General features: G+C 38.8%; 1 protein-coding gene across 1 annotated transcript in view; it reads right to left on the reverse strand.

Annotated features, from left to right (window-relative positions):
- LOC135278069 (uncharacterized) overlaps positions 1-23,287 on the reverse strand; it is a 186,324-nt gene that overhangs the window by 40,806 nt on the left and 122,231 nt on the right. The window contains exons 26-35 of the mRNA XM_064384684.1: positions 23,060-23,188; positions 22,852-22,932; positions 22,002-22,179; positions 20,369-20,443; positions 18,333-18,367; positions 12,547-12,635; positions 9,336-9,371; positions 6,861-6,912; positions 5,651-5,770; positions 1,987-2,141 (exon numbers count right to left, since the gene is read on the reverse strand). Coding sequence (XP_064240754.1) covers positions 1,987-2,141; positions 5,651-5,770; positions 6,861-6,912; positions 9,336-9,371; positions 12,547-12,635; positions 18,333-18,367; positions 20,369-20,443; positions 22,002-22,179; positions 22,852-22,932; positions 23,060-23,188 — 950 coding nt within the window. The remainder of the gene's footprint in view (positions 1-1,986; positions 2,142-5,650; positions 5,771-6,860; positions 6,913-9,335; positions 9,372-12,546; positions 12,636-18,332; positions 18,368-20,368; positions 20,444-22,001; positions 22,180-22,851; positions 22,933-23,059; positions 23,189-23,287) is intronic.

The raw sequence follows: 23,287 nt of genomic DNA on the forward strand, positions 1-23,287 counted from the left end.
GTCTCCCAGGGTCACATGCCCCTCCTGACACACTGGTTCCAAGCGCAGCACGGCACTTGAACTTGCCTAAGAGTTGCAGTCCTTGTGACCTAGACAGGCTTTCAGGTTTATTAAGGACCCCAGAGTATTTTATCCCACAGCAGCCAGGCTTTCACAACTCAAGTTCCATCCACTGGGATGAACAACTCCCCTATGGCTGGGGCGAGTCTAAATGTTTTTTTTTTTCGGTGGGTGGGCATTGGGTGAGTTCAGCCTTGTGCTTTCTGCTATGACGAGGGAGCACTGAGTTCAGGAAAAGTCCCACAGCTGCTGTGCTCTCCCTGCCCCAAGCATGTAGCCTCTCTCCTTGCCACAGGTTCACAGGGTGGCATCGGCAATACAAGACTGTCTTTTCTACACTGTTCAGTGCCTCTTTCAGTGATATGAAGTTAAACCCAAGTACTACGATCACTTACCTGATTTTTAGTTCTTATGAAGGTGCTTTTTTATTTAGACAGTTGCTAAATTTGTTATTCCTATGGGGAGCACAATTGGCACAGATTTCTATTCAGCCATCAGGCTCCACCTCTGTGACTGCATACATTCTGAATGACAGTCTTATCTGGAGTAATAGGCAAATGTGAAAAAAAAGAAAACCAAAAAGCCAAAACCTCTTGCCGGTGCCTGTCATAATCTTGATCTTCATATGCTGCTGAATGTCATCAAGAGGTGTTTTTTTCAGATTTTTCTAAGTGTCACCCACAAAGCCATTCTCTCTGTCTAGTGGACACTGTGAGAGCCTCTGCTGGAAATGCCTCCCTGGCTCACCCTGCCAACTAGCTCCAAGGCCCTTCCCTTTACAGCACTCAGGAGGCCAGAGTGGAAGAAAGACCCATGAAGCTCTTCTTTCAGTGTCATGTTGGTGCCAACCCCATGACTCAGCAAGATTTCTTGCACTCTCATGGATAACTTGCCCCCCCCACCCCCGCAAATGCTGCTGTGGTTACACGAGTGCCCTGGGAACCTCCTGAGTGTGGCGAGCATTGGGTGATGCTCCAGCAATGTTTCTCAGACTGCCTGAGGGGAACACTGGAACTTCTAACTCATCAGCCCAATGATGCGACACTCTGAAGAGGGAGGGGACGGGGCACAGGGATCTGTGGCTATTCTGTATCTCAAGGTTTCTATAAAACAGATCTTCGGATAAAAGCAGGGAGAACACCAGCAAAAGCAAGTACACAATGTATGACTCAGGGTGAAGCTACACATTTTCCCCGGTCCACAGGCCCCAGACCTGTCAATGGCCAAACAATGATTTCAAAGGCCAGACATGTGCTCCTTACAGAGAGACTGGAACTTGCAGACAGCTTGTAAAAAGCCATAAGGATATTTACTGTACTATTATTTTCTGGTAGTACACTGGTAAAATGTTTGCCAAAAATATCCACAGAAAAATATTTTTCAATTTATGAGCAGATTATTACAATAACAATTTACCAAGACCTACCAATGAGCAATGAAAATATGAACAGTTGTTCTAAAATGTGATGTTTATGCCCATTTCCATTATCAGTACAATGTAAACTTTAAAAATAGTTCTTAAAGTGTTAAGTTTACGGGACCAAAAAGTCTTGAGAAATGATTAGAAAGTTCACAAAGACAGCTGGGCATAGTTGCTCATGCCTGTAATCCCAGCACTTTGGGAGGCCAAGCAAGGCAGGTGGATCACCTGAGGCCAGGAGTTTGAGACCAGCCTGGCCAACATGGTGAGACCCCGTCTCTACTAGAAATACAAAAAATTAGCTGGATGTGGTGGTGGATGCCTGTAATCCCAGCTACTCGGGAGGTTGAACCGCTTGAATCTGGGAGGCGGAGGTTGCAGCGAGCCGAGATCATGCCATTGCACCACAGCCTGGACAACAAGAATGAAACTCCATCTTAAAAAAAAAAAAAAAAAGAAAGAAAGAAAGAAAGGAAAGAAAGTTCACAAAAACCATACAAACTCACATTTCTTCAACTGCAACACTGTCAAAGTTCTCATTCCACACAGCTTCATCATTCCAAGCCTTGGCGGCAATAAGAACGGCTCCCATGACAATCCTCCTCCAGTTGGTTGGACAAATGTCGATACAAACGTAACTCACGAGTCTCTCTACGTAAATCTGCAAAACATAGCAAACACTGGCCTTTGACTTAGCTCCGTTTAAGTGCTGTGATAAGAACTCTTACGAATGACAGATTCCTTGTGGTCTTGACCAGAAAGTAAGTGCCTTTTATTCTTACGTTCTACAGAGACTTGATCAGGCCAGGCAAGTGGCCATATCACAATCATAGGTCAGATACTTCTGCTACTTACTCTGCCCAGAGAAATTTACAGCCCAATTTTGGTCACAAGAATGACTGTACGTCTCAGCCAAGGGCATCATAGAAAGAGGCAGTGTCGTCACCTTCACACTCATAAGAGAGAGCACACACACACATGCTCAGTGTGGATTAAAGTTGTTCAATATATCCTCAAGTGCCTATCACATAGAATATCTCACATCTAGCTAGTAGGCAGATGGGAATTTTACAAGTATGTCAAACTTGAATATGTAAAACCTATGTGATAGCAAATATTAACCTCCTTATCACAAAAACTCACCCTTCTGGGGCACTAGCTTGAAAAACTGCTGGTCAAGAGAGCCTCCCAGTGGCTGCTGTGCAGAGCAGCATGGCGGACGCAAGTCTGTGGGGTTGTAAAACTTTCCACATATGCAATTGCTCACTTGATAAGAAACACACATGTACAAAGGAGAGTCCTTCCCACAGCCCCTATTTTTCACATCTTCATGATCACTTCATACAAATTTCTTATGTCTTACATCATGTGCAACTTAAACAATTCTGTTGGTTTTAAAGTGGAAAAAGCTGCCAATCTCAGTATCCCTGGGATTCCTCTAAACCTGCTGCCCAGCAGTTTGTGAGACAATTTCATGAATTACTTTACATCTATCAAACATCGGTCCCACAAAGAATTGGGCAAAGTGAACAGCTGAGTAAAGATTAAAGGTGAGCTGTGAGGTGTTGTTACCTCAGAGGGTGCTCTGCGGAACAGTATGTCTGTGAGCTACTTGAACCCTTTACATCTTAACAAATGGATGAAACTTTATTTATTTATTTTTTAAAAACAGGTGAGTTTATTTCTTGTATGCAGGTTATCCAATTGGAAAACATTGCCAGATCTGAGCTGCCAAACTCAAGTATGTTTTCAAAAACAAATGGCTATTGAACATGACATGTTTCAAAGATTCTGCTCCCTTTCTCCCAAACTGCGCTCTCAAGTATTTCAAGAATGAATCTCCCTCCCTGGGTTCAACTGCACAGGATTCAGAGAGCACTGAAACATGGCAAGGCTTCAACTTCCCATCCCCTTTCCTGCTGAGCCGCTGAGCTGCTGACACTCATCCATGCCACAAGCCCTTCTAGGTGAGTTTGAGAAAAACTCTTTATTCCCACTGATGTCAACTCTTCCCTCAGCGCAGTTGACCCCATCTCACTTTTGCAGAATACTCTTCCCACAGTCACCTCTTTCTGAAGATTTTCTTCCTCTCTACCAGAGACTTCTCCCAAATGGTGTTTCCTTTGTCCCCATTCCACGCCTCACTGCTCTCCAACTATGTCCTCTCACTGGTGTGCACAACACCATAACCTCATGCCAGTTCATCTTCCAACTCGCCTTCACCTACGCTGCCTGCCCTGACATGACTCTCCCAAGGTTCGTTTTGCCAATAGGCTCTTATTTCTGGTGCCTTCACACTGACAAACTGGAGCTCCTCATACATTTCCATTTGCCTAGATGCTGGGGCCAAACACCTGCATTTCACTTCCCCTGCTCCAATCCGTGTGCAATGCCTGTTACGTCTACCTTCACTGGTAGTCTGCCTCGTTTCATGGTGAACCACAGTCTGTCAATGCTCACCTGTACTACCCTAGAGATTTCTTAACGCTCTTCTCTGCCTCCAGTCTGCCTCCCAGCTATGGCCTACTGTCCCCAAAGCAGCCGGCATAGCCTCTTCATTTAGAGCGTGGCACTCCCCTGCCTAAGATCTACCACGAGTTTCCCATCAAACTGGAGCAAAACCTTAACTTCTTCCTATGGCCTGCAAGCCAAAAGGCCCCGTGAGCTATGGCACTGCCCGTGGTACCTCATCTCTACTGTTTCCCTCATTCTTAACTCTGACCATGCTGGTCACCTTGCTGTTTGTTCCTCAAACACACACGAAACATGTTTCTGTCTGTCTTGGCAGTCATCCTGCTTCCTGTAATGTCAGCACTCTTTCTCGTCATACATTTAGTTGGGGTCAGCTCTCTAGAGAGGCTCTTCTTACCATTCTACCTCAAATAGCCCCCAATCACTCTGTGTCCCTTTATCCTGCTTTCTCTTTCTGCTGTTTCATACTACCTAAAAAGATACTTAAGTTCAATCCACCTAGAACACAAGCTCATAAAAACAAGAACTGTGTTCCACCTGTCCTCTCCTCTACCCCAGCACTTAGAAGAGCAGCACAGAGTCAGCATCCAGTGAGTGTTCACGAATTAAGTCACCGCTTGGCAGCACTCAGCACTGTGACCACAGCCTCTCCTATCTTGAATTCTTTCTCCTTTTATTATCCTCTTCTGCTTTTCCTCCTCCCACTCTAGTAGCCATTCTTCTGGGGGCTTGTCCCTTAAATCATAACAGACCTTACTGACCCATCTGCTGTCCGCTTTATCTGTTTTTGAGACAGGGTCTCACTCTGTTGCCCAGGCTGGAGTACAGTGGCATAAATACAGGTCACTGCAGCCTCCACCTCCTGGGCTCAAGTGATCTTCCTGCTTCAGCCTACCATGGACCTGAGGCCACAGGCATGTGCTACCATGTCCAGTTAATTTCTTGATTTTTTTTTTTTTTTTTTTGGGTAGAAATGGGTCTCACTTTACTGCCCAGTCTGGTCTTGAACTCCCACAGTCGAGCAATTCTTTCAACTTGGCCTCCCAAAATGCTGGGATTATAGGCATGAGATACTGTACCTGGCCTTACTTTTTCTTCTCTTAAAATACAGGGTCTCATCCTTTGGACAAGGCTGGACTTAAACTGCTGGACTAAAGTAATTCCCTCAACTTAGCCTCCCAAATAGCTAGGACTAAAGGCATGAAACCACCAGGCCTGGCTTGTCCAGTTTCATTCTACACACTCATCATCCAAGGAACAATGAATTTAGGGCAGCAGCTCGCAATCACAGCAAGCATCAGAACTGCCTGGGGATATAGCCTGGGACTCAGCTTAGACCTATACTGGCATCTGTTCCTGCCCATCAACTGGATGGTTTTGTTACCACTCCCCATTCCAAGTCCTCCACATGCCCTGGATGTGTGTGCACTGTGTATGCATGCGTGCACTGAAGTGTGGGGGGAGAAATCAGAAATCCGTCCTGCTGTCTTTAATAGCAATTGTTCTGCAATTAGAAAAGCAATTGAGACATTCTAAGCCAAAACGATGATTCAACTCAATGTGTATATTTGCTTTCATAAGTTTCTCTTAACATTCTGAGATAATTTCAGAAACTTACTGTTATTTAAAAACATGACCATACCACCCTGTTTACAAGACAAATTGCTAACGATGCTTTATAAAAAGAAAATATCTTACCAGACTCACGATTGCCAATTCAGCTGTTAGCCTTAGAGCTTTAGACAGAGCTCTAACAAATCCGAAAATCACTTTGTATTCAGGATCATACTTCAAGTAGTCCTCCGGAAGCTGTTCTTGCTGAAAGAAGAAAGGATGCAATCTAAGTATCCATTGAAAAAAAAATCTGAAGTGCTCTTAAGACAGCAGTGTTCACATTGGTGCCCATGTATCACTTACAATCATTCTGACTGGTGAGATGTCTTTCAGTTTTTATAATATGAGCAGTAGGATCTTAAAATACCGTAATGATTTAATACTCACCAACATTCACTTAAAAATAGCATGAGCTTATTAAGCTCAGAAAACGTTTGTTCTTTTTTGCTGTTTCCCCCACATGATTCTATCCAAATGTAAGCTACTCTTAGGTTTTAATGTCTTACTGACCATCTGCCATTCTGCTCTGCAATAAAACTTTGAGAAAATAGTTTCCTGTAACCATGAGACTCTAAGCCTATGCTGTTAAATACAATAATCACTAGCCACATGTGGCTATTATGTACCTGAGGAAGTGCATTTTTAAATTTTTACACCATGTAAAATTGATTAAGACTTAATTTTTTTAACTCTCTTCATAAAAATGCTTCTGTTAAAAGTATTTACATATTCTTACATTGCTTGATGCTACTGACAATTATCTTTCCAAAAGATAGATTTTGTGTTACTTGGACAGTATATTTACTCACACTAGCCCACTAATTAAACAGAGCTGCAGATCAGATCTTATTCCAGCATGTTCTTTTTATAACACTTTTGAAATAAGATGACTAGATGTAACATGAAATGGGGATCGAGACTTAAAGAAAGATGCCTTTGACTTTGGCATGAAACCGATAAAAGTCTCTGATGAAAATACAACCTCAACAAAAGTGACACTTGCTGGGCCAGGCACAGTGGCTCATGCCTGTAATCCTAGCACTTTGGGAGGCCAAGGTCAGGAATTTGAAACCAGCCTGTCCAACATGGTGAAACCCCATCTCTACCCAAAATACAAAATTAGCCAGGCATGGTGGCCGGCACCTGTAATCCCAGCTACTTGGGAGTCTGACGCAGGAGAATTGCTTGAACCTGGTAGGCGGAGGCTGCAGTAAGCCAAGATGGCACCGTTGCACTCCAGCCTAGACAAGAGCAAAACTCCGTCTCAAAAAAAAAAAAAAAAGGTGACACTTACTGTAAATGGATGTAACGCTTCATCAAATATGTCCAAAGATCTATCGGCATCTCTATAAAATAAGAATGTGCATTACTTCAAAAATTGTTAGTATCTTAGTATAATATCTGTTTTGTAAAAGAATGCCTCCTATGTGCTTTGGTGTTTCCTGCACCAAAGCAAACAGTTTTTACAAATTATTCTCCTGGATCCTGACCTGCAGAGGTTTTCCTGACCTCTTCTTACTCAGCACATCATGTCCTGTACCGGAAAGTCTTTTATATGATAACCAGTCAGAACTGCCTATAAGAACGGACCCTCCCTAACAGGCAATGGCAATAAACCAAACATATTTTCACTCTTCTAACCACACACTGAAACACGAGAACATTTTACAAAGCAGTGGTGGTGGCAATAAACTCCTTAGAACTTTAATAAATGTCAATGTGATTCAGATTGCTAGCTTCCTTTCTCTTTAGTTCTCTTTAGTACACTCTCATGATGTATTTATTTATTTTCAGTAGTTTGAATTAAAAACTCATCTTCCTTTTTATTTTAAAGGAATCCAGTCTTTGATGAACTTTAAACTTCGTAAAACTTAATACATTGTGCCTGTGTGATAAACCAGTGGTTCACCAAATATGCTCCATGGACCTCTGGGGATCCCCAAGAACCCTTTTCCAGAAGGCCTAAGAGGTCAACACTGTTCTGATAACCATACTAATTCAACCTGAGAAAGCTGATAAAAGAAAAATGAAAACATTTTTTAAAATTGTAAAGATATTGCCTGCTTTTTCATAGACACTTGCCATAATTGTATAAAAGCAAAATTGGGCAAAACTGTTGGTTTCTCAGCATAAATCAAGGCAGTCGTACAAAATTACACCAGTAGGCATTCTATTCTTTACTGTCCCTTACATTTAAAAAAGACAGCCTGAGTTACTTAAGAATGTCTTTAATGAAGCAGTAAAAATGGTGTTATTAAATCTTGACATTTCTCTTTAGTATTCTGAATAAGTGGAAAGTTAACAAGAAGCACTTCTGTTGACTGCAGTATGGTTGTTAAAAAAAAAAAAAGATTTAACTGTGAACTGAACAATCACTTTTTTCATAGAACATCAGTTTTATTTGAAAGTACAACTGGGTCAGTGCAGTGGCTCATGCCTGTAAAATCCCAGCAGTTTGGGAGGTTAGCACTGCAGCTAAACTCCTTCAGGAGTTCAAGACCAGCCTGGGCAACATGGCAAAACCCTGTCTCTACCAAAGTCACACACACACACAAAATAGCCAGGTGTGGTGCCACACACCTGTGGTCTCAGCTACTCAGGAGCCTGAGGTGAGAGGACTCCTTGAGCTGAGATCATGCCAATCCATTCCAGCCGAGTGACAGAGTGACACTAGGTCTAAAAAAAAGTACAACTATCATTCTCAAAAATAAATGAAGTGAGGGTGCTCTCATTCACGAGGAAATGTGTCACTCATGTCACAAGGAAAGTATTTGTTCCCAGTGATAAAATTTAAGCTTTCCTGAGGACTTTGAAAAACTTGTTCCTTCTACTATAATATAAAATATTGACAGCCTCTCAGTATTTTAAAATGTTTTAAAATAAGATTGGTGGTTAAACTAAAAAAGTGATTTTTTGATACAATAAAACATAAACCAGTATTTTCCAAATAATTAATGCATACTATTATAAATGCAAGTATGGGTGGAAAGATCCATTTACTGTTTAAGAAAGATCGATGAGTGCTGATGGAATAAATTAATGTGTAAAATGCCACTGTAATTTAAGAAACTAGCACTTGTGAAGTTTTGATTTTGTATTAAAGAATACCCACAGCTGTCTGAAAGCTTTAAAAATACACTTTTACCAACTACATATTTGCATAAGACTACGTTATCTTACTGCTTTTTTAAAGCAATTTGCAAAAAAGTGAGCTAGAAAATCCAGCTATCTTCTGTTAAGCCCAACATTAGAGATTTTCAATAATATAAATACATGACACACTTTTACTGAAGATTTTGTTGTAGAAGAGTTACTGCTTCATTAAAAGATTTATGTTAACAGTATTGTTCTCAGGAATATTTTTTGCTGTCACAAGCTGGGTCATGGATTACTACTGGTAAAGGTCATCAATGCTACTAAACTTTCTGCAATGCACAGGACGGTCCTCAGGACAAAGCATTATCTAGCTCATGATATCAACAGTGGTAAAGCTATGAAATCTAAACTAAAAACAGATTTTGAAAAAAATCTCAATTTTATATTTCTGTCACAGCGAATACCAATATAATCAATATAAAAACATACTCAGGACTCTCTGTCATTTAAGAATCAAAAGAGGCTTAAGGGTCAAAGAAACACAAACAATTTGCTTCAATATTTTAGTAGGCACAATATAGCTTATGATATCTAGAGCTGTGACCTAACGCTGAGCTTGACAGCTTGCAAAGTAATTAGCCAGAATAACAAGACAGGATTTTTAAAAGCTCACCTTCGCTTGATATGATAATGTATCGCTAAGGTCACACTGTGGAAGAAAAAACATTCGTCACAATAGATGTTATCATTTGTTAGGCCTGAAGACATTTTTTAAAAAGGGTACAGAGGAAACTCTCCTAGTGGCCCTGAAATTAAAATCTTCCAGTTCACAACAGTACCATAAGGGCACTTTCTTGCTTTCGTTTCTTAGCTTTTAGCAAAATGCAAGGCAGTATGCTCTTAGAAGACATGTTTCTGTTGATGATTCTAATATATAAATAACAACATATTTCCCTGTTATATGCCCTTCTACCTACAAAACCTTTTGTCCCATGCACTTTATTTTATGTATTTATTTATTTTTTGACTCAGAGTCTTTCTCTGTTGCCCAGACTGGAGCGCAGTGGCGCAATCTTGGCTCACCACAACCTCCCCCTCCTGGGTACAGGCAATTCTCATGCCTCAGCCTCCCAAGTAGCTGGAACTACAGGTTTGCACCACTATGCCCAGCTAACTTTTGTATTTTTAGTAGGGAAGGGATTTTGCCATGACGGTCAGGTTGGTCTCAAACTACTGGCCTCAAGTGATCCACCTGCCTCAGCGTCCCAAAGTGCTGGGATTACAGGCGTGAGCCACCGCATTCAGCCTCGTGCAATTTATGTCTATATGCCCATATGTTTAAATTTAACCCATACAGTAGTGGTTTCTCTTTTAAGATGTTAGGCCCGGGATGGGTGAGGTGGCTCATGCCTGTAATCCTAGCACTTTGCGAGGCCAAGGTGGGCAGGTCATGAGGTCACGAGTTCGAGACCAGCCTGGCCAACATAGTGAAACTGTCTCTACTAAAAATACAAAAAAATTAGCCGGGCATGGTGGTGGGTGCCTGTAATATCAGCTACTCAGGAGGCTGAGGCAGGAGAATTGCTTGAACCCAGGAGGTGGAGGTTGCAGTGAGCTGAGATCATGACATTGCACTCCAGCCTGGGTGAGACTCTGTTTCAAAAAAAAGATGTTAGGCCCTGCATTTTAGTTTAGTTTACTATCTCCTACCCACCCAATTTGTATTATTTCCCTAAAAATATATAATGAAAGTGACTTGTAACAAATAAAATTATCTGAAATCACTTTTGCATAATTATTAAAAGATATATTAGTAAATATTAGCACACAGGAAATCAATGATAAGTACAGTGATCCTAAAATAAGCAGTGCTAACAAGGCAGTGTAACATGACACAGTGTAATATGAATGGCAGGTACCTTCAATTAGTTTAACTGAAATACTTGTGAACAGATACAGCTCTTCAGATATATGTAACTGTATTCCTAAGTTACCCACTGATGCTGTGTATCAGAAAACAAGAGGTTCTACAGAAAGCAAGAGGTTCTCTTATGTAAGTTATGTGCTTTCATTTGCCCTCAGCATCTAGAATGAGGCTCAAAATCACTGAGGGAAGGCAAATCTCAATTTTAGTAATAGGCCTATACAATATTAGCACTTTTTAAAACGCCTGTAACATTAGCACTTAAGATGGATATGTCTATAGTCCTTCAAGTAGTTTTCATCTCTGAAATCATTTTAAAATCACAGAATTTGAAGTTATATGCTGGAAACGACCAAGAAATATGGGACTGTGTAATCACATTTAATCCAATACTCATTTTACAGATCAGGAAAACAAACCTTAAAACTGACTTGCCCAGGGTCCTACCAAATAGGAGCAGTTTCTTGTCCTAAACTCAAATTAAGCAGCGGCTCTCAGACTTTGCTGCACATTAAAATCACCTGAGGAGCTTTAACAACTGCCTCAGTTTCTACATAAAACATTTTAATTTAAATTAGCATTGGGGATGACTTTGGGCATCAAAGTTGTTGTTAAGTTTCCCAGGTAATTTCAATGTGCAGCAAAGTTTGGAATAATGGAGTCGGGGTGAAAATCAGAATCTTCTGGGATGCTTTTCTTCACATAAAGAAGCCTCACAGCCATCCCTATTTTTCAGCTGTGAATCCATCTGTTCCTGGGCTTTTTGGGTGACTATTAATTACTGCCTCAATTTCAGAACTTGTTACTGGTCTATTCAGGGATTCGACTTTTTCCTGGTTTATTTTTAGGAGAATGTATGTGTCTAAAAATCTATCCGTTTCTGCTAGATTTTCAAGTTCATTTGCGTAGAGGTGTTTATAGTATTCTCTGATCATAGTCTGCATTTCTGTGGGATCAGTGGCGACATCCCCTTTAGCATATTTTAGTGTGTCTATTTGATTCTTCTCTTTTTTCTCCTTTATCAGTCTGGCTAGTGGTCTATTTTGTTAATCTTTTCCAAAAACTAGTTCCTGGATTCACTGATTTTTTGAAGGATTTTCGTGTCTCCACCTCCTTCAGTTCTGCTCCGATCTTAGTTGTTTCTTGCCCTCTGCTAGCTTTTGAATTTGTTTGCTCTTGCATCTCTAGTTGTTTTAATGGTAATCTTAGGGTGTCGATTTTAGATCTTTCCCACTTTCTGATCTGGGCATTTAGTGCTACAACTTTCCCTCTAAACACTGCTTTAGCTGTGTCCCAGAGATTCTGGTACATTATGTCTTTGTTTTCATTGGTTTCAAAGAACTTACTTATTTCCGCCTTAATTTCGTTATTTACCAAGCAGTCATTCAGGAACCAGGTAATTCAGTTTCTGTGTAGTTGTACGGTTTTGAGTTTCTTTTTTTCTATTTTTTCACATAGCACTTATTCTAAAACGGACCACATAATTGGAAGTAAAACACTCCTCAGCAAATGCAAAAGAACAGACTGAGAGACTGCTATGATTCTCATTCTTTTGCATTTGCTGATACACTGTGATGCCAGAAGAAAAAAAGCTGCTCCTTCTTCCAAGACTAATGTCCAAAGTAGTACACATTGCAATGCATTGAAAAACTAATTTTTCACACACAAAAAATCCAATAAAGGGTCCTTTTCATTGCAGTCAACATTGTCTTAAGGCATAAAGGCACCAAAAAAACGGCTATACTTTTCTGGGACTGCTTATTTGCTAACTGATTTTTCCTTCTACCATGACATCTAAGATTTCTTAAAAGAGAAATTGATACTTCATATTTAGAATCTGTATATCGATATATAGTTGACTTCACTTTCTTAAATGACTGCTGAAGAGGACAACCAAATGGCTGAAATAATTAATTTTAGAATAAAGGAATCTGTCCCTTGACACTATGGTTGTACTCACAGCTTTAGTGTCGTTTTAAGATGACATTGACTGGCTGTGCTGTCGTCAAGGAAAACTGTCGAACGTGAACTATACAGCCCAGTAGATACCTGAAGGGGAAGGAAAGAAAGTGTAAGTTAAACTTATCAAGGTGTATTTTTTTATCGGTTAAAATGCCAAATGACAAAGCACTAGGATATTTCTTACACTCTGTGAACTGCCTGAGTGTGGCATCTTGTGCACTCTATAGAGAACTCATCGGAGGCTCTTAACTTCCAGAGATGATGTTTGAGATACAGGTTATAAAATGCTGCCCTAAATAAGGTACCTGTCATCAAACCCAACAAGGATTTTATGAATTCCCTTTATAAATAATGAGAAAAGTTTAAAATAAGATCTGAGAATTTCTATTTCTATTATTTATTTACTACAGTAAAATGTAACGTATTAAATAATATCGTAGAAGAACATTTTATTGCAGTGAATAAGAGACTAATACATTTACTAAATTACTAATCCTAAATGTATTATTTCCGGTGACAAAACAAGTTTCAGATTCAGAGACTCTGTGTGCCAGTGTTGCTAGACCACCAACAAGTGAGGAAGCCATAGGTTTCTCTAGTCCTGTTTTCTTATGTGGAGGATAAAATTAGTAACAATTTAATATTCTCTCACACCCTGAAAACAGATGACAACTTAAAAAATTTAACTTTCCCTTCAAGTTTAAATAAGACAGCCATGACATGACTCAAATGAGACTCTTCGACAATACTTGCCATTAATTTCAAAACTTAATTTCATTCTATAAATCATTTGAGCTGCACCCTAGGCATTTTCCTGCTATACCCTACTCTCTGCATAGAATACCACTTTTCTCTTTCCTTGTTTCAGCAACTTTGACTACATCTACCCTCTTGGATCTGTTTGCCAGCAGCCACACCAAAACATGTTTCTTTGGTACACTAATGAGTCAGATTCACCACTGGTTACAAGAGACTAAGTATTCTCATGAGAAAGTATGCCTCTCCATAAAAGTAACAGCGGGCCCTAACTGTTCCTACATCCAGCTGCTGAGCATAGAATTCTGAATACATCAAAAACTTCAACAAGTGTTTGACAAACTAACTGAGTCATCATTTGGACTCAACATCCTACTACATTTAATTAAAACAAAAACACTACTAACAGATCACTCTTTGTAGGTATTATTTAAGGTGTCACAAAATAGAAACAAATCATCTAACTTCAGTCAGCATAAATCAGAGTATGAAATGCTATGATCTTTAACAAGAAATGGAAGGGCTTACTTAGTGGTTTTAAGGTATAATAACAAAAACTAGAAAATAATCATACCTAGTAATTTAACAAGTCAAAACTAAAGCCTTACCATCAAAGGTCCAGTTCCCCTTGGATACCAGGGCCCACCCACTGACTTCTTCCATTGTACCTGCTGCCTCTCATTTTAACCCATTAAAAACACTAAAATTGTTTTCCTTGTAGAGATCTTTCACCTCCTTGCTTAGGTGTACTTTTAAGTATTTTACTTTATTTTTCAGCTATTGTAAAAGGGGTTGAGGTTCTTAGTTTGATTCTCAGCTTGGTAGCTGTTGGGGTGTAACAGACCTACTGATCTGTGTACATTAATTTTGTATCTTGAAACCTTGCTGAATTCATTTATCAGTTCTAGGAGCTTTTTGGAGGAGTCTTTAGGGTTTTCTAGGTATACGTTCATATTATCAGCAAACAGTGACAGTCTGACTTCCTATTTACTGATCTGGATGCCCTTTATTTCTTTCTCTTGTGTGATTACTCTGGCTAGGTCTTCCACTACTATGCTGAATAAAAGTAGTGAGACTGGGGCATCCTTGCCTTGTTCCAGTTTTCAGGGGTAATGATTTCCACTTTTCGCCATTCAGTATTATGTTGGCTGTGGGTCTGTCATAAATGACTTTTATTACATTGAGGTATGTCCCTTGTATGTCAGTTTTGCTGAGGGTTTTAATCATAAAAGGATGCTGTCAAATGCTTTTTAAACATTTTAATCATAAAAGGATTTTGTCAAATGCTTTTTCTTCGTCTATTGAGATGATCATGTGATTTTTGCTTTCAATTCTCTTTCTGTGATATATCATATTTATTGACTTCCATATGTTAAACCATCCCTGTATCCCTGGTATGAAACCTACTTAAACATGGTGGATTATCTTTCTGATATGCCAATGGGAACTATAAAACATAGCTGAATGAAATCATGGATAACACAAACAAATAGAAAGACATCCCACACTCATGAATGGCTTAAATAAATATTGTAAAAATGACCACACTGCCAAAAGCAATCTATAAATTCAATGTAATTCCTAACAATATGCCATTATCATTTTTCACAGAACTAAAAAAAAAAAAGAACCCTAAAATTCATATGCAACAAACCAAGACCCTACTTAGTCAAAACAATACTAAGCAAAGCCAACAAATCTAGAGCCATCACTTTACCTGACTTCAAATTATACTATAAGGCCACAGTCACCAAAACAGCATGGTACTGGTATAAAAATAGGCAAATACACCAATGGAACAGAATAGAGAATCCAGAAATAGACCCAAATACCTATAGCCAACTAAAACATAATGTGAAGAAATTAAACCATATACGGTTTAATGCCTGGAATAATTGGCAAGCTACATGCAGGAAAATGAAACTGGATCCTCAACGCTCACCTATACAAAGATCAACTCAAGATGGATCAAGGATATAAATCTACAACCAGAAACCATAAAAATTCTAGAAGATACCATTTGATAAACCCTTCTAGACACTGGCTCAGGCAAAGACTTCATAGCCAAGAACCCAACAGCAAATGCAACAAAAACAAAGATTAAGCACGTGAGACTTAACGAAAAAGCTTCTGTACAGGAAAAGGAACAATCAGCAGAGCAAACAGACAACCACAGAATGGGAGAAAAGCTTCACAATCTCTACATCTGATGAAGGACTAATACACAGAATCTACAAAAAAATCAAACAAATGGACAAGAGAAAAAAAAATCCCATCAAAAAGTAGGCGAAGGACATAAACAGACAATTCTCAAAAGAAGATATACCAATGGCCAACCAACATATGAAAACATGCTCAACATCATGAATGATCAGGAAAACGAAAATCAAAACCACAATGCCATACTACCTTACTCCTGCAAGAATGGCCATAATCAAAAAATACAAAAATAATAGATGTTGGTGTGGATGCAGTGAAAAGAAAACACTTCTCTACACTGCTGGTAACAATGGAAACTAGTACAACCACGATGGAAAGCAGTGTGGAGATTCCTTAAACAATTAAAAGTAGAAACACCATGCAATCCCGCAATCCTGCTACTGGATATCTACCCAGAGGAAAAAAAGGCATTATACAAAAACAATACTTGCACATGTATGTTTGCAGCAATACAATTTGCAATGATAAAAATATGGAAGCAGCCCAAATGCCCATCAATCAATGAGTGGGTAAAGAAACTGTCATATGTCTATGTATAATGTGTGTGTGTATATATATAGACACACACACATATATATACACACACACATATATATGTATATATCATAGAACACCACTCAGCCATAATAAGGAATAAATTAGGGGCATTCCCAGTAACCTGGATGGAATTGGAGACATTATTCTAAGTGAAGCAACTCAGGAATGGGAAACTAAACATTGTATGTTTTCATTCATACCTGGGAGCTAAGCTATGAAGATGCAAAGGCATAAGAATGATACAATGGACTCTGGGGACACAGTGGAAAGAATGGCAGTGGAATGAGGGATAAAAGACTACAAATTGGCTTCAGTGGATGCTGCTCAAGTGATGGGTACATCAAAATGTCACAAATCACCACTAAAGAATTTATTCATATAACCACCTGTTCGCCCCAGAACCTATAGAATAAAAATATATAAATAAATCAACGACAGCATTTTTGCCAGCAAACATAAAATAAAACGAAAACTAAAGTTTATGTTTTTCTCTCTCCTTTTTGGCAGGACAAATTTTAGATATGTTTTTTAAGAATAACATTTTTCCTTTTTCTGAGTCAGGGTCTCACTTTGTTGCCCAGGCTGGAGGGCAGTGGTGCAATGATAGTTAACTGCAGCCTCAATCTCCTGAGCTGGAGCAATCCTCTACCTTAGCCTCCTGAGTAGGCAAAACTGAAGGCACATGCCACCATACCTGGCTAATTTGTTATTTCACCTTTTTGTAGAGATGAGGTCTTGCTATGTTGACCAGGCTAAAAATAAATAAATCTTAACTAACTTAAATATTTCTAAGACTTTGGGCATTCATGAAAAAAACTCCATCTATAATAATAAGGGAAACTGAAAAATAGAAGGGGAAAAATTAAAAACCAATGCAGGTATACTGGTCTAAGCAGCCTAGTGTATGAATAACAAGACTATCAGAAAAAAAGTATCAGAGAAAGTGAAACAAATTATCAAGCACAGATAGTCTGCAGACTTAGTAGCCTCAATAAAATGTAAAGAGTCCCACTAAGCTGTTGTTACAAAGTTTCACAATCTCAGAGAGACAGAAGCTCCTAAAAAAGGTTCTACAGATATATAAAAGCCAATTACAAACAATGTATCACACAATGGCAACACTGTAAGAACAACATTGTGAAGCGAGCACATTGTAGAATATCTTCAGAATCATAAAATTTAGATACAACCTAGAGGTTTACTCTCTATCAAAAAAGAGGGATTTTAAGTCTGGGCAGATCTCTCAACATCTCCACCCAGGATAACAGGACAGAAGCAAACACAGAATCTAGGACACAGGTGATCCCACACAAGACAGCAGTTATGAGAGGATCCCAAAAGACTTTAAGGAGATAGCACAGAAAGAATCAGAAATGCAAACATCGAGCATATCTAGGGAAAGTCACTCTATATTGAATTAGGATGACAAAAGGCCAAAGTAAGTTGTCACCCCACCTCCACAACAAAGAAAAATGGAACAGAGACGTTTTAGCAGATGGAAAATAGTTCGACAGGCGCATGATAGATGCTACAACACTTGATGGGGGAAATGGCTGTTAGAAAACAGGCAAACAAATAGTCAGAAAATTAGTTTCATGCTAAAAAATAATGGTTTTGAAAGCAAACAGACCAGCCAGGGGCTACTTACTGCATTTGGCTGGGTAAAGTAACACAGGCTAGGAAGAAAGACATGATCCAGAAGAAGTGCAGAAGTGCTCAGATTTCAGAACTGGTTCAGAGAAAAAATGAAGGAATATGTAATGCAGAGGCACAATGAAAACACCGTATGACTTAGCACTGAATAATGTTTGCATAGTCATAATCATGTAAATATTAGATTTAATGAAAAAGTGTGCTACAATTGGAAGAAACAGAGGGAGAAAAATAAGGTCATGGTGTAGTGAGGAAGCTATGCTTGCACCTGCTATGGCAGAAAGTCAATACACAGTGCTTACAATTAACTAAAAGACAGTGCTGACAATTAACTTAGCTAAATTAAAAATATGACTCAATATTTAAGGCAGATCTTTATACCACAATCAGACTATTGAAATTTAACTTAAATGTCAGACATTCTTAAAAGGTGGACACACTAAGCTCAAGACTTTTCTGAATACATTTGATACTTAGGAAAATGTAACAGATTTAGAAAAGCCACAAAAAGAAGTCCATGCTATCAGCATGGGGTCCTCATTATAATGTAAAGTAATTAAGAGAGACATACTTTTATGTCAAACTATCAGCTTTTTAACTTTTTGACTGTTTACTTACATGGTTTGTATAGTTGCCTTTTCTTATTTCTTCTACTAAGAAAGAAAAAAGAACAAACAAACTGGTCACTTCTAATACAAATACCATAAAATAAAACTAGTTGTTAACGTCTTACTGATTACTCCTAAATAAAATGGGAACAAATTCAATTTTAAAAAATTATTTCAACAATTTATATTTAAATTATCTGGCATGATACATCTCATAAAGCAAAATATAAAAACTTTGTTTTACTTTTTGGACCAGTTTACTTTTTGTTTCTATTATATACAAATGAAAGAAACCTTGTATACAAAAGGAAAGGGCAAAAAAATGAGGCCAGATGAAAAAATTAGCTAATAAAAAAGTTGCATATATGAGCCATGATCCATTAGCATTTTCTCATTCTGCATTTACACATAGCTTACTTTTTTACCAGAATTTCAGAGCTAACAGCTCTAAGAACTACTTCCTGGCCAGGCACCTATCTCTAGATGCACCAGAATCCCAGTAAGCATTTCGAACCACACTTAGTGGTCACCTACTAATATGTCACTAAAAACAAAACAAACCAAAAAAAGAGTCTTTACACAACAGGAAAGTAACCTTTTTAAGTTTAGATTTTAAAATGAGTATATAAACTTCATTGAACATGGTGTCCGCAGCACAAAAAGTCTTTTTATTTTTCCTAAAAAAAGGTCAGAATAACAAAAGCTCCAAGAGTGACCTAGGCCATGCTTTGTTTCCTACACTGCCTCCACTTTTAAAGTTAAAAGGGCCTTGCAGGCAAACATTGCTATCACTGAACAGTGAGGGACACAGAGTGGCTTTTTTTTTTTTTTTTTAACTCCTTCCATGCTCTCTACGTGTGAGAAGCCCATGGCTCTGGAAGGAACTGGGAAAACAATTCTGATATGGTTTGGATATTTCCCCCTCCAAATCTCATGTTAAAACGTGATCCTGAATGTTGGAGACAAGGCCTAGTGGGAGGCATTTGGGTCACGGTGGATTCCTTATGAATGGCTTGGTGCCATCCCCATGGTAATAAGCAAATTCTCATTCTGGTAGTTGAAAAGAGCGTGGCACCTTCCCTCTTCCCTCTACCCCCGCCCCACCCTCTCACAAGTGTGGAACCACCTGCTTCCCCTTTGCCTTCCATCATGATGGTAAGCTTGCGGAGGCCCCTACCAGAAGCAAATGCTGAAGCCATGCTTGTACAGCCTGAAGATCTATGAGCCAATTAAACCTCTTTTTGTTATAAAAGACTCAGCCTTAGGTATCTCTTTATAGTAATGCATAAAGGAACACAAATTCTAGACAGAAATAACTGACTCAAGACAGGCAAAGTCTACTCAAACTACAAGAAACAAAGGTTACAAACTCCCATATTTTACTGTGCTGCATCACTTCACATATGATTATAGATCCTCACTTGCATTCTTGCTGCTTCAATCAACAGGAAAACCTGGCTGTGTATGGCTTTTTAGCAAACAAACAAGGATTTCACATAACACTGAGGAAAATAAGCAGGAGTAGGGCATGTTTAAATTTACATTACATCAAATTAAAAGGTTAATAGAAGTTTTGATTAGCATAAACTTGGATGTGATAAATGCATGTGGTCGGAGGACTGTGGAAGAGGAGGCCAGAATCACAGATTCAATCCTTGTTGATGAACAACTATTTTTCTTTTTTTAATTTGTTTAAATGGAAACCAAGGTGAAGCCTAAGTTCTATCAGTCAACTTTAAAATGTACTCTCTGGAGCAAGGGAAAAGGGACAAAGAATTATTAAATAAAGATAAATCTACAACTCCTCCATCACATGACAAATTGTGTTGATCAAAAGAGGGTAAACAGTACAAATAAAAAGTTTACATGTTTTCACTAACACAATAACAATTAAAGTATATCACATGGTAAAATAAGACAAGTGAATATGTGAAAAATTGAAAAATTTAAACCAATATGAGTTTTTCTAAATACTTTCTACAATACATTTGATCAAATAAGAAGAGTTTTCACTCTTTTTCTTGGTGGAAAAAAATGGTGTCTCACCATCTGTTCGAGATTTTCTCAGGAATATTGTGCTTGTCTCTGGATTGTCAGAAGGGGTGGACTCCAAAGCCCTACCTATAGAGGGAGAAAAGAAAAAAGATGTGATCACTTTTAACAGTTTATCAACTCATTTCTTCGACTGCTGTATTTAGGCCGTTTCACTACCTCTACCTTTACTCTTATCCACTGAAATGAATGTGTAGACATAAGATGGAGCCAGGCACGATGGCCCATGTCTGTAGGGCTGAGATGGGAAAATCCCTTAAGGCTAGGTCAGGGATTTGAGGCCAGCGTGAGTAACATAGTGAGACCCTCCTAAATAAATAAATAAATAAAGAGGTAAATGTTTCCTTTGAGTTGTGTAAAATCAACTACATAGAAAAAACAAGATGGCAGTACAGTTTAAAGACAGGTCTATTTTATAGGCAAAATATATTATTTATTCTGGAGCTCAAACATTTAAAAAAAAGTAAATTTAGCATATCTGTCACTTCCATGTCACTCTGAGGACACAGAACCTTAGTTCCATTGAGTAGCTATCTTCCACAGTCATGTAAGATCTCTAAGTCTTCATTTCTTCATTAGCAATATATAGGGAGAACATACACAGGCCTTTGGATTGGAAAGGGACAAATGAGACATACATAAACTGTGTTGTAATCCTAAAGAAGACAATAAAGAGCCTTTTTTGGGCTCTCATCCAACACTACCAGTCTATGAACTGGTGTGTAAAATCACTCACAGGCTTTCCTTACACCAGCAACCAGAGTATAAGTTTACACAAGTACTGACATATTTTGTGTATAAAAATATAATCAACTCACATATGTTTATTCTAAACTCTTAAACATCTTGAAAAGTGAGTATAGTCCTCCAAGTTACAAAGTCACACTCATCATGAGTCTTAATTATCCTACCTCCGAAAAAAACTAAGAGCCCAACTAAAATTTTTTTGTTTTTTTTGTTTTTTAACTTTAAGTTCTGAGAAACATGTGCAGAACGTGCAGGTCTGTTACATACCTACACATGTGCCATGGTGGTTTGCTGCACCTATAAACGCATCATCGAGATTTTAAATCCCACATGCATTAGGTATTTGTCCTAATGCTCTCTGTCCCCTTACCCCCTGGCCCCTGAAGGGCCCCAGAGTGTGATGTTCCCCTCCCTGTGTCCATGTGATCTCATTGTTCAACTTCTACTTATGAGAGAGAACATGTGGTGTTTGCTTTTTGTTCCTGTGTTAGTTTGCTGAGGATGATGGCTTCCAGCTTCTTAAGCTTTGGTTTCTTATCTTTGAACAATATGCTATTGTCAGGAGAGGGAAGGACAAAGGGGAAGCCATGGCAACAGACACTCTTACACAGGCAAGGTCTGGCATTTTAACCTTCAATCTTTATCTTACACATTAAAAGTCTACCTTTACATTCCATGTCTTTTGAAAGTTTTGACGACGAACCATCCCTTACTTCTCTTTTAGAACAAGGTAAATAAATCTTCAGCTTAACTCGGGATTACACTGAAGGAAATCCGCTAGGGGTGCATTTTCCAGAAAAGCTCCAAGAAAAGGTAGCAGGAAAAATACCAAGCGATGGAAAGGTAAGGATTCTCTAGGTCAAGATGTAACCAAACTTACCCATGTCATCATCAAATATAGACTTGGCTTCCACTTTCTTATTGGACTTTTCTTTTGGCTTTACAGTTAAGGCAGCAAAGGTATCAATGTTATCATCAAATAAATTGGATTCCAATGCTTTCTCCTTCTCTCTGGTTTTTTGAGAGGGTTTAACTTCTTCTGTAGCAAATATATCATCCTTGTTATGCCAAAAATGTAAACAAAACAATGTTAAATCAATTTTTCTTTTTAAACTTTAAACACTTCAACAAGCTGTGGAAATGCAAATGGCCAGGATGTTCTGGAACAGCATTTTTAAGGAAAAATCATAATGCAGAAAACAATCCTGGCTTCTCAGTTTTAAAAATACTTTCTCAAATGAGGGCTCAACCAACTCAAAGGAAGCATTTCAGAAACAGCATTCTGAAGACTGTGACTGTCACAAGAATCCTGTCTATGATAAAAAGAAAATAGAGTACTTACAAAAATTTACTGGGGCTAAGGGAGAAAATGACATACAGAGGCTAAAACTCAGATTGAAAGCTTTGCACCTGAAAGGCACAAATATCTAGTCACCACAGTGTATGCAAAGGTCTTTCAAACAAATATTTACACAAACAAATCTGTAGTGCTGTCAGAGAAACTGGACTGTTAATGTTTTAATGTTAGTTCAGGGAACATAAGATAGGGAACACCACAAACTAAGCATTGCATCCTCCACCCACGCTCCCCTCGGCATGTTATTTGCCATTCATTTACTGGGAAGCACCACGACTCTCTGAAGATTTTCCTTAATCACCTCACTGAACATTAGTTTCCTTTCCCATAATCTTTCCCACACAACCCAGTACTGAGAACGAAAGGCTGATACCAAAGGCTGGGACTTGGCAGAGCTGAAAAGATCATCATCTTCATCATCCCCAAACAGGCTCCCAACACTTGGCTCTAACAACTAGAAGAAACAAGACTCGGGTTCAATATCCAAAAGAAAACAATTTACAAAGAGAACTAGGTGAGCTGTTGAGACAGTAGTCAATACAGTAACAAAGCCATAATGTGGAGAACCCTTTGGAACTGACCTTGGTTGCTTTAGGGCCGGCAAAAAGGTCAACATCTGGGTCATTGTCCTTTTGGAGCTTGTGGCTGAAAAGGAGCTCTTCATCCTGGAAGACACCTGTGCTCTTGGGGCGGGCATCAGGATCATGGCCCTGGGAATAGGAGGGACGGTCACGTGTGATTAGAGTTCTAAGAGCTCATCTCAAGGAAGGTTACACATGTAAAGATGGACACAACAAAGATGTCCCTAC

Source organism: Aotus nancymaae, unplaced genomic scaffold, assembly GCF_030222135.1.
Source record: "Aotus nancymaae isolate 86718 unplaced genomic scaffold, 86718_ANA_hifiasm-v0.15.2.pri h1tg000036l, whole genome shotgun sequence".
In the NCBI taxonomy this organism is placed as follows: Eukaryota; Metazoa; Chordata; class Mammalia; order Primates; family Aotidae; genus Aotus; species Aotus nancymaae.